Here is an 11,889-nt window from a genome sequence, read left to right as displayed (position 1 = left end):
TGGCCATTTTCAAAGGGGTCCCTTGACCTCTGACCTCCAGATATGTGAATGAAAATGGGTTCTATGGGTACCCACGAGTCTCCCCTATACAAACATGCCCGCTTTATGGTAATTCCAGGTTTGGGCAAGTTAAAGTCAAGTCAGCACACTGATTTGATTTCAGCATATTTTCTATGCTAAATGAAGTACTTGTGAGGGTTTCTGGACAATATCTGTCATTGTTTTGTGTTGTTAATTGATTTCCAATAATAAATATATACAGACATTTGCATAAGGCAGCATATTTGCCCACCCCCATGTTGATATACGTATTAAATACTTGACAAATCTCCCTTTAAGGTACATTTTGAAAAGATAAAAATATCTGTGATTAGTTTGCGATTCAATATTTTAATGGATTGGCAGCCCTAATCTGAACATGAGATATGACACCTGAGTTGGATCTCTTATTTGTCCTGGTATAAATCCTTTTTATATTTTCTGTCTCATAATTACTCTGAGGGCAACTTAGGCGACATAGAGAATACGTGTTACGCATGATACAGTACGTCTTCTAGAAAAATATGTGACTTTCTTTGACACAATGTCTCTTTCAAGTTTTCAAGTTTGCATAGATAACATTAGAAAAAAAAAAAGGTAGAAACAGAGAGAGTGTGCGAGGTCAGGCACATTTCACCATTTTGACCATCTCATGGCAACGTGTGATCAGGACATGACAGCATCTGGGCACTTTGTCATCACATGACAGCTCTGAATGACAAACCTGATAATAATACCAGATAAACCTCTGGTATAGTTCGGTCAAATACCACCCATTATTTGGTAAAAGCCAATAATTACTTAACACAATGGTGACCCAGGTCTGGTGTGAGTGTGTGTGTGTGTGTGTGTGTGTGTGTGTGTGTGTGTGTGTGTGTGTGTGTGTGTGTGTGTGTGTGTGCGTGCGTGTGTGTCTCAGAGCTGTCTGGTTAGTCTCCAGGTGAAGATGCTTCCTACAGCCAGGCCGGCGATGAAGATGACGACTAAGCCGAAGCTGTGAGAGGTCAATGAGGATACACTCTGCACGGACGCACGGACCGCTAATTCCGAGAAACTGTTGATCTGTGGAGTGAGAACTCTGATCATGTCGTGTGTCATAATATCCCCTTGAGAAAATAATACATTTATGCAACTAAATTACATTTCATTCATTCATTCATTATCTGTAACTGCAAATCCTATTCAGGTTCGCGGAGGGAGTGGGGCGGGGTACACCTAGAGACATGTAGAGACAGACAACCATTCATGCTCACATTCACACCTACGGACAATTTAGAGTCAACAATGAACCTAACATGCATGTCTTTGGACTGTGGGAGGAAACCTGAGCTCCCGGAGAAAACCCACGCTAACACGGGAACAACATGCAAACTCCCCAGAGAAAGACCCCCAAGCCGGGTTTGAACCTGCGACCCTCTTTCTGTGAGGCGGCAGTGCTAACCACTGCACCAACACATTTATACTTTTTTCATAACTCCCTCTCTAATATCTATTTTATTTTGCTTTCTTTTGAACACATCGTGATAACGTCATTTAATTAACCTTCGCCCAATTCCATTTCGAATGTTACTGAATAGAGCTTGAACACATCATAGTGTAACTCAATGAACCTCCGTTAACATTGGCTGTTAGCTCCATTATTTAGCCGAGCAGGACTGTGCTGCCCACCGGCTGCTAACAGCTAACGTTAACTAGCTCTCCTGCCGATTTCAACACGTTTATTGTTCACTGTGCAGCATTATTGTGTTTACTGCGTCCTTTTGGACTTTAGTATTTTGGCATCGACTTGGTATCGAAGTATCGGTTCTCGTGACATCCCTAATCCTGATGATGTTGATTGAGGACTGTCCGCGGCGCCCCTAACCATTTTGAAAGAGCAACAGCCAACGGGGAAACTCCACCACTCAATCCACCAATGGTGTAACTTCATCACTCACTCAGTAAGTCACAGACAGACTTTCAAGCTTTTATGGCTGGCCAGATCTGAGATAAATATAGCTTTATCTACGTTGCTGTATAATCTCATATAGTGAGGCTAAATGAACAAAGGTCTCAGTGTTCCTGTGAACGCAAAACTAACATGAGTAGAGGAGTGCTCTGAAAGGACCAAGATGGAAAAAAATTAATAACATACCCATCCTCCATGTTCCCGAATCCAGCCCAGTAGATTGTTTCTGAAAAAATCCACGGTCCACTTCATGATCTCCCTCACCGACTGAGGGAGGTGAGCCTCCACCATCTGATGGACAACAAAAAACACAAGGTTCATACACAAAGTGAAGCTGCTGCCTAACTCTGTGGTTCATTTCAATTACATTGCTGGATCTTTGGAAAAAAAAAACTGCAGCAGACCGTGAATATTACACTCGTGTGTGATTGTCGAACATGTCAGTCCAAAGTCCGTTATCAACACACAGAGAAATGTGCCTAAAGTTGGGTTAGCAATCTTATGGAAGCCTGATATTCGAGATAAATGATGGTTTGACCTATCATCAGGCTCTGTGGTGGGTATCAGGTTGTGCCATCGTAGATCTACTGAGCCAATCACAGCAGAGCACACACCTTCTCTCTCTTTACTGTCAGTGTTAATGACTGATTAGCGATGTGCTTTCCTAAGCTGTTACAAGAGTGGGTGGATGAAGCCTTAAGTTATTAAATTGTACTTATTTATTGCCTGGCTAGTTAGCTAGCTAGCTTGCTAATTCCACCATGGTTTCATGCTTACAGAAGTTAAAAAGCACCACATGGTGACGAATGTTGCCACCCTATACGTCACCTGCCACCAGATCAGCCAATAGCAAAATTCAAGTGCAATAGCTGGGTTTCAACCGGTAGAGGTTAGTCGGTAAGTAAGTCCACCAACACAATTGCAATATATCGCAATGCTTACAGTATCGCAATATATTGAATCATAACCCCTGTATCATGATACGTATCGTATCGCCAGATTCTTGCCAATACACAGTCCTATCAACAACAAAACCAAATACCCATATATATTGATTCTTTGCTGAAAAATTTGAGGGGGTTTAGTTACTCTTTAAATCCTACTCTCACTTTAGACTAAACTACAGTGGCTTGGCCCAACTGGCTACTTTGTTAAAGGGATAGTTTGGATTATTTGAAGTGGGGTTGTGTGAGGTACTTATCCATATTCAGTGTATTACCTACAGTAGATGGCGGTCAGAACGAGGCAGGCAGGAGTACCAACACAGGAGCAAAGTAATGTACTGCTGTGGAAGGGCGCAGCAGCAAAACGTATTCCAATATCCGTTTAAGTGTACGCTATATTTAGAATATTTTCACCGCTTTATCTTGCCGCCAGATGGCCCATTTCGATGGGGAACTGGACTAAAAGTGAAACTAATAATATATATAAAAAACAATTTTCCTGCAACACTGTGTGCTGAGCTCATGCCAAATAACTTAGAATCCTTATGGGTTAGAGTACATCTTCCTCACCTAAAACCAATCTTGATAGGCTGTTGCTACAGGCCTCCAGGAACTGATACTCATTATCTGAATGACTTATGTGAACTAATTGACAGAGCTGCAGATGTGAATGGTGAAATTTTCATATTAGGGGACATGAATATTGACTGGCTTGCAAATCAATGCCCGATGAAAAAGAAGATGGTGTCACTAGTCAGTGCTTGTAATCTATCACAGATGATTTCTCAACCGACCAGAGTCTTTACTAACAGTGCTGGTCATACATCTGCCACTTGCATCGACCATATTTACACAAATGCTCCTGAGCGCTGCACTAAACCAGTCTCTCTACCTGTAGGGTTCAGTGACCATAACATTATAGCTATTACCAGGAGAACCAAAATTCCTAAATGTGGTGTCAAAATTATTAATAAGAGAATGTATAAGAAATTCATCTCAGAACGTTTTTTGGAGGATGTCAGGAATGTAAACTGGGCCGATGTGTATGCTACACAGGAGCCTGAAGCTTCTTTACATATTTTTATGAACATCTTTATGAGGATTGTCGACAACCATGCTCCCATGAAGAAGTATACTGCCAAATCCAGACCAGCTCCATGGTTGAATGAGTCTTTAAAAGACCTTATGAAACAGAGAGACAAAGCCAAATCCACATTAGCAAAGTCAGGATCTGTGGAAGACAGACTAAAATATTGTCAATTGAGAAACCGAGTGACAAAACAGAATAAAAGCATGAAAAAGGAATATTATAAAAATAAAATAAATGCAGTGAAACTAGATGGTAAAGAACTCTGGAGAACCTTAAATGAAATAATGGGGAGAAATAAAACTGGGAGCCCTTCTTTTGTTCAGTCGGATGGCAGGTTTTTGACTAAACCATTTGACATAGCCAATTATTTTAATGATTACTTTGTGAATAAGGTCGATGCACTAAGGAAGAATATGAGCAGCATGGATTCCAATACTCTCAACCTTATAAGTAACAATATAATGATTAACAAAAGTTGTTCATTTCAGTTTAACAGTGTGGATGAGAGTGAAGTAAGGAAGTTGTTAAAAGCCCTTCCTGATTATGGCTCCGTAGGCACTGATATGCTGGACAGTAAGGTACTTTGTCTCTCAGCCGATTACATTTCTGGTCCCATATGTCACATATTAAATAAATGTCTAATGGAAGGTATATATCCTAGTATTTGGAAAGAAGGTAAAATAATTCCCTTACCTAAAGATGGCAGATTAACATTTACTGGGCAGAACAGCAGACCCATCAGTATTCTCCCTGTACTAAGCAAACTGATGGAGAGAATAGTCCATTCACAAATACAAAATTACTTTGACTGTAATGGCCTGTACACTAGATTTCAACATGCTTACAGACATCACTACTCCACTTGTTCTGCACTAACGCAAATGACAGACGACTGGCTAAAAGAGATAGATAATTCTAGGATAACAGGTGCAGTGTTACTGGATTTCAGCGCGGCATTTGATGTCATAGATCATGACCTTTTAATTAATAAACTACAACGTTATGGATTTAGATCAAGTGCAATCACATTTATGAAGAATTATCTTTTATGCAGAACACAAAGGGTGTATTACAATGGCAGCATGTCAAACAGTAAAGGGCTTAACTGTGGCCTGCCGCAGGGCAGCTGTCTTGGACCTCTCCTGTACTCCATCTTCACAAATGACTTGCCATCTGTATTGCATAAAGCCAGTATACAAATGTACGCCGATGATTCCACACTGTATTACGCAGCAAATACAAGCGGCGAACTAGACCTAGTTCTATCTTCAGACCTAAACTTGGTCTACGATTGGATAAAACAAAATAAGTTGGTACTAAATATCTCAAAAACCAAATCCATTATTTTTGGATCTAGTCATAAGCTGTCATCTATGCCCACAATGAATCTCTACTTGGACAGTGAACCTATACAGCAGGTGGATAAGGTCACATTACTGGGACTAACCATAGACAATCAACTGTCATGGGTCGAGCACATAGAAACAATTGTCAGGAAAATGGGAAATGGCATCTCCATGGCAAAAAAATGCCTTCCGTATGTTCCAGCACACGTTCTGGGACAAGTAGTTAAATCTTTAAGTTTAAGCCACCTGGACTATTGCTCACCTGTATGGTCTTCTGCACCGAAAAGCATACTGCGGAAACTACAAATTGCACAAAACAGAGCTGCAAGACTTGTGTTACACTGCCCCATGAGAACGAACACAGACAGCATGCATCATAAACTGTCATGGTTACCAGTAGAGAAAAGACTTGCCTTAAGCACAGCGACATTCTTTAGTAACAGCATTTATTCTACTAAACCCGAGTTTTTATACAGTCAAATTACCAGATGCAGGGACGTTCACAGTCATTTCACTAGAACAGCAGGTGATGGCCAAATCATGTTACCTCACCCAAAATCTAATGCCTTAAAAAAGACGGTCATTTACCGCGCCATCACTCACTGGAATAGCTGCCCTCTTCACATCCGTCAATCCTCTAACAAATCCACATTCAAATACCATCTACGAATACATTACTTAAACAGCTGATCGATAGTCCAGTGTTGGTCATGTATGGTTTTCTTTGTTTTCTTTGTTCCTTTTTCCCTGATGATGAGCCTTGAGGCTAAACAAAAAAAAAAAAAAAAAAAAAAAAATTGTGGAAGATTTGTGTATGAATTTGAAATTTGAAATTTATATATGTTTGAAAATTTGAGTGTTATTAGTGTAACACAAATGTGATGTTGTATATAGTATGTATGTGATAAATTAATGTACATGATTTCGGACCCCAGGAAGACTAGCTGGTGCTATTGGTATCAGCTAATGGGGATCCTTTTTAAATAAATAAAAATAAATAAATCTGTACTGTTTTTGTCAACTGAGAGATAAGTTTCAATCTCATTCAGTTCCTCATCGGAAAATATTCCAACTACTTATTTTACATACTTACTTTTTTTAGGTCTGTCTTTTAGGCGTCTAAAATACGTTTTGCTGCTGCCCCCGTCCACAGCAGTACATTACTTTGCTCCTGTGCCGGTAATCCAGTCTGTTCCTCCAAACTTTAGATTTTCCCATGAAATTCCATTCTGATCTGCGGCAAAAAGAAGCTGTACCCACCCTGACAGCCAGCCTGCCACCAACGTAGAAGAGCACAGCGATCCTCTCCCAGGTGATCCCAGGTGCAATCACTCCTTCTGCCACTTTCTGAAACTTGTCCCACGTAGAGCCGGAGGAACAAGCCACCCCGTCTATCGCACTGCAACAGAGACACAAGAGAGGATAGGAGCAGAGCAAGTTAAAAAAAAAAAAAAAAATCAGAAACTTATATCACATATAACACCGTGCGACAGACGTTTTCAGTATTCTACCATGAGTACTGAGATACAGTGGCTGAGAGACTCACTCTTGGAACTCCTTGTTGTCTCGGACACTGTCGCCGATGATGCGGATCATTTTGCCCAGCTGGGTCACCATCTTCTGCTCCTGCTCAGTCTTTACCTCCACAGCCAGTGGAGTGAGGGGCGGGACGTCCTCTGAGGGCAGGTCCTTCAGCTCCTCCTCAATGACCCTGGAGGACAACAGGACGTTAAAACACAGGCCCCTTTCCCAACCTGGCCCCTGCTCACTAACCCTGCACTGTGAAGAGCTTTTTAAAGGTCCCATATTGTAAAAAGTGAAATTTTCATGGCTTTTATATTATAAAGCAGGTTTAAGTTCTAAATAAATACTGTGAAAGTATTGAAACGCTTAATCCACAGAGAAATACACACAGCCCGTATTCAGAAACTGAGCTTTTGAAACAAGCCATTTCTGTCCATTTGTGATGTCACAAATCTGCAATATTTAGACCATTTCACAGTTTTAAACGTAAACATACTAAATGGGTCCCAGTTTATTTCCTGTTGCAGTGTATGTGAATGACAACAGCTGACAGGAAATAAACATGGACCCACGTTGTTGCCTAGCAACGCAATTCTGTTGCAATTCCATTGAAATGTACTAAAATGGTGTTTCAGACAGAGGGTAAATACAGCTATATCCACAGAGATAGTATGAGGAAAATAAAGTTTTTTTTTTAAACATTAAAGCATGTAAATATGTTCTAGTAGAAACCCAAAATACAAGTAAGAACCTGAAAATGAGCATGATATGGGACCTTTAAATTGATGTGTGTGCATATGAGACAAATCAAATTCAGCTCAGTACAAAGAGATGCTCCATTTATTTTACTGTACATTATGGGATTTTTAGGGCAGGTATTTGTTAACAAAAAAAAAAACAACACTACTTGCTCCGTTTCCTGTTCGAGACATGAAACGTATCTCATTTAAGGTCCCGACACACCGGGCCGACAGTCGGCTGTCGGACAGTTTGGGGCCGTCGGTGAGCGCCTGTCGGCCTATTTTTTGCAGTGTGTCCCGCACCGTTGGCTCTAGTCTGCTCGTGTCTGAGGTTTTTCGGGCGATACAGCATGTTGAATCGGCGGCGCCTGTCGGTGTAGAGAAATCACTCTGATTGGCTGTTCCTCTTAAGAAAATCAGTGCACGAGAAGAGAAACGGAAATGAGGAAAACAAGCCAATGAGTAAAGTCAAGAAGAAAAACACAGAAGACTCTTCTCATTTTTCATCTTCATCTCATCTGATCATTTCAACACACGGATTTTTTCACAACGACATGAACACCTGGAATGAAGCTAAGTGGTGAGTGAGAGTGGTGTGAAAATGGTCGGCAAACGCTGCTTTGTTTCATGTACGTATCATAACGACGTTTTTTTATATCCGCCGTCCTCGGTCTTCCGGTTTCCCTTTTTGAATGACAAATACAGACTACCGTCGCCTGCTAGTGTGGGGAGTTATTTTCTCTTGATTTCACCCGTTCACCGCACACACAAATGGCATTGTGAAAATAAACACATTAAACTAAGGTGGAGTAAAACAAAAAATAAAACCCCTCAGTTAGCTAATGCAACAAGTTAGGCTAGCTAACTACAGCTAACTAGCTAACTAACTAACTAGAAAGACAAACTGACAGACAAATAAACAGATTTATCGGTTTGCTGCTCAGACTCAAACGAATATGAGTGCGCCTGCAGCTTGGAGGATGACCTTTGACCTGCAGCTTCTACTGTAGTCATACATCATATTCACATTTTACCAACAACCATCTTTTTTTTTTTTTTTTTTACTTTGAGCATAAAACTAAGTTATTTGTCAAAAAATTGGCAAACAGTGTGGCTGATCAACTTAGTCAGGAAAGGATTCAAATAATTATGAAATAAATTGAAAGAAATGGCAAAATACACTGGAAGGGGATGGGGGGGGGGGGGGGGGGGGGGGCTTTAAGTTGACAGGAAACAATAAACTTTGCAGAGGCGGACGCACCCATTTCTGAAAAACAGCAAAACACACTTCAGTGAAGTTTTTCCATTTATTGTCTTCCTGATATGAGTCATGATATAAAACACACACACACACACTTTATGAGTGTGGTGTGATTTACTGTAAACGGCATGCATGTCGGTGGCCTGAATTGAAACTGAAACTATAGCTTTAAGTGAGCAATTTAACAATGCAGAGTTGGCCAAGAGAAGGTTGCATTTTTCAAGTTCAAAATTGCAACACAGACTTTTACTAAATGATGCTTAGCAAGTGAAGTAGAAGTAAAACAAAACAACAGACTATTCAGAGTTTGTTAAACTGTGCTTTAGATATGCTGGGCAGGGGCTGGAGGAATAATCTGTTTTAGGTCAGGGCACATCATTATTTTCATAATTGCTTGTTTTCCCCTTTAATCTACAAGGTGTCAGAATGTAGATGAAAAAAAGCCAATTAAAACAACAGTCCAAAATGTATTATTATGACAAAGAAAAGCAGGAAATCTTCACATGTGAGAATTGTTATGGTATTTTTGACTGAAAACTTGAAATTCTAAATAATTACCGTAATAGTCGCTGATTCATTTTTGTAGCTCATCTCATCAATTAATTGACTGATTTCATTTCAATGCAAACGTTATTACAGACACACAGGACGGTCCATCGCAATACAAGAAAAGAAAAACAAAAATACAAGATAAAACCACAGCAATTCATCATTCAGCTCTTCCCGCCAGTGTTTTCTTAGCTTGGATGAGTACACAGTGCTGCTCTTGTTAAAGCCTCTTTTATGCTGTTCTAACTCATCCAAGTGACGAATGAAAATATACATCAAATGTCTTAAAAGTGCCTCACATGTGGGAATACCAGAGGACACAAACAGTTGACTAACACTATGCCATCTGGGAACGCGAAGCAACAACCTCATTGCATCATTGTAAGCCACTTTTCTTGTACTTTTCTTGTAGCTACACACCAAAGATGGGCTGTATACAAACTATAAGCGTGAAGAAAAGCTCTAAATAATGAACATTTTACATTTACAGAACACATACTGAACTTAGGAAGCAACATATTTGCCTATGCAAACAGTCTACAGCCCTGTCGATAGAGATCTCTGCTATCATTCCTGTCAGAACATGGCCAAGGTATTTTATGTCCTTGCATGCCATGAGAGGAATTTCACACAGTAAAACACAGTAACAACTACTTTCTTAACTTTTCTTCTTCTGACTATCATCACATTCGATCACTTCAGCGTTAGTTTACATGTTAAGATGTGTTTGTAGACCCATCCGGATCCAGAATGACACTTTTTACTTTGACTACTTTTGATTTAGAGATATCTAGAAAATGATACAACATGATTTTAACGTAACAACAACTGATTGATTGAATTGATACTTACTCTTTGATGAGGGCCTCTCCAATCCGAGCATCTGTGGAGGAACCAGACAGCATTTAGTGTGTTAAACATCAGGACCTCTGGCTGTCTATGATGTGCTCGCTGTTAGATGAAACAGCCGCGGGCCATTTGAAAACACAGCGATGGTAAATATGAATGTTAACCTGACTTTAACTTGAACTATACGTTGAAAAGAGCATTTAGAAAGCTTACCTGACATGTTGTTTCCTTCACACGCCATGGTTTAAAGAAAAGTATTCAAAAAACCTCCTAGAGAAACTTCTTCACTCTGAAACTCCGCCTCCTTCCTCACCTCCTTCCTTCCTTCCTCACCTCCTTCCTTCCTTCCTCACTTCCTTCCACGTCACTGTCACATAAAACCTTCTTTAAAATCCTCAGCCGGCCATTAAAAACTCTATCTATATTCTCCATGAAGGACAGTCCGTGAATAAATAAAACAAACACACATGGAAACTGAAGTCTGTCGAGTCCTCGAAGAGGTCGAAGAAAAGTCCAAACGGGGCGGCGCAAAATAACTGTGCTTCACTTAAATACCTCCGTGTAGAAACTTGAGCCAGGCTCTTCCGTGTTCTTCATGTTATGTTTATGCACATCAGGGATAGTCATCTTCCCAGTAGGAACACTCTAATAGAACTGATTTGGATCATTAGGTCCTAAAAGTTGTAAAATGTACTAATAGCTGAATCTAGAGTTATTTCTCTTCCGCTGTTCAAGTGAATGAGACTCAGACTGAGGCTGGAGCGATGAGGGCTCGGAGGTGGAGAACATAACAATGATGTAAATTATGTTCTCATCTATTAACTGTTTTCACAATACACCAGAAAAAACGAATTGATTTCGTTATATTAAGCTGTATTTAGCTGAATTTGCCTCCCAAGTGTTTTTTTTGTGTGTTTTTTAGCCTTAAGGATCAATTCCCCCGAAGCAGGAATTCCTGCTGAAATTGGGGGACTAACTGAGGCACATATTGTGTGTCAGTCTGCTCAAAGCTATGGGTGTTTCCTTTTGGTGGATCAGTTTATACTGAAGTAGGGTTGATTCAGGTAAAATAGGCCACTTTTTTGGTAAATGATTTATAAGATCATCAAATAAGCTATGCATGAGATATAGTGGTATTTTCATAAATTGTCATGGGTCTCTTAAATATTTGTTAAAGAAAAATGTGAAATAGTACAATTGTTTTGGAATTATGAGAGTTAGAGTATCTGCAGGTTCCCTCTTGAGCTACGACACAATGTGCAGGTAAAATGGGCCAATACAAAAAGAGGGCAACACTTTCCTTTTTAATACTTGATGTCAGTCTTGGAAATACAAATTAGCCTAATGGATTAAATAGATTAATACATGTGTGTGTGTGTGTGTGTGGGGGGGGGGGGGGTTCATATACATTTGCAACACCAATGTGATTCCATATCCATAAAGGTTAGTTTTAAAGGTGACTCCAAATCTTTCAGCTTTGAAATTTGTGGATTTAAAAAAAAAAACAATCGTACATATATCCTAGTAAATATGTAAAAGTGCCTTAAAAATTATACAAACATGGAAATATATATCACATAATCATAATGGACCCTTTCA

General features: G+C 39.9%; 1 protein-coding gene across 3 annotated transcripts; it reads right to left on the bottom strand.

Moving 5' to 3' along the window:
- Nucleotides 1-574: 574 nt before the first annotated feature.
- LOC119502386 (apoptosis regulator BAX-like) lies at nt 575-10,837 on the bottom strand. Of its 3 annotated transcripts, none has more exons than XM_037793341.1 (7): nt 10,504-10,837; nt 10,294-10,324; nt 6,914-7,078; nt 6,628-6,766; nt 2,174-2,278; nt 954-1,101; nt 575-913 (listed from the first exon to the last, which is right to left on the bottom strand). In XM_037793341.1, the coding sequence occupies exons 1-6, from the start codon at nt 10,529-10,531 to the stop codon at nt 955-957; spliced, it is 615 nt and encodes a 204-aa protein (XP_037649269.1). In that variant the 5' UTR covers nt 10,532-10,837; the 3' UTR covers nt 575-913; nt 954. The 3 variants fall into 3 exon arrangements, with proteins under 3 accessions (XP_037649269.1, XP_037649271.1, XP_037649268.1); XM_037793343.1 differs by having other exon boundaries at nt 575-891; XM_037793340.1 differs by lacking the exon at nt 575-913 and having other exon boundaries at nt 917-1,101.
- Between the last annotated feature and the right edge of the window lie 1,052 nt (nt 10,838-11,889).

The sequence above is a fragment of the Sebastes umbrosus genome, chromosome 14 (assembly GCF_015220745.1).
Source record: "Sebastes umbrosus isolate fSebUmb1 chromosome 14, fSebUmb1.pri, whole genome shotgun sequence".
In the NCBI taxonomy this organism is placed as follows: Eukaryota; Metazoa; Chordata; class Actinopteri; order Perciformes; family Sebastidae; genus Sebastes; species Sebastes umbrosus.
Note: the sequence above shows the minus strand (reverse complement) of the source record. Positions and strands in the feature narration are given on the sequence as shown.

Coding starts and splice junctions, on each gene's coding strand:
- LOC119502386 (XM_037793341.1), bottom strand. CDS start 10,531: ATGGCGTGTGAAGGAAACAACATGTCAG. Junction 7,079..10,293: donor GGAGAGGCCCTCATCAAAGA/GTAAGTATCAAT, acceptor GTTGTCCTCCAG/GGTCATTGAGGAGGAGCTGA. Junction 1,102..2,173: donor TTCGGGAACATGGAGGATGG/GTATGTTATTAA, acceptor CTCACTCCACAG/ATCAACAGTTTCTCGGAATT.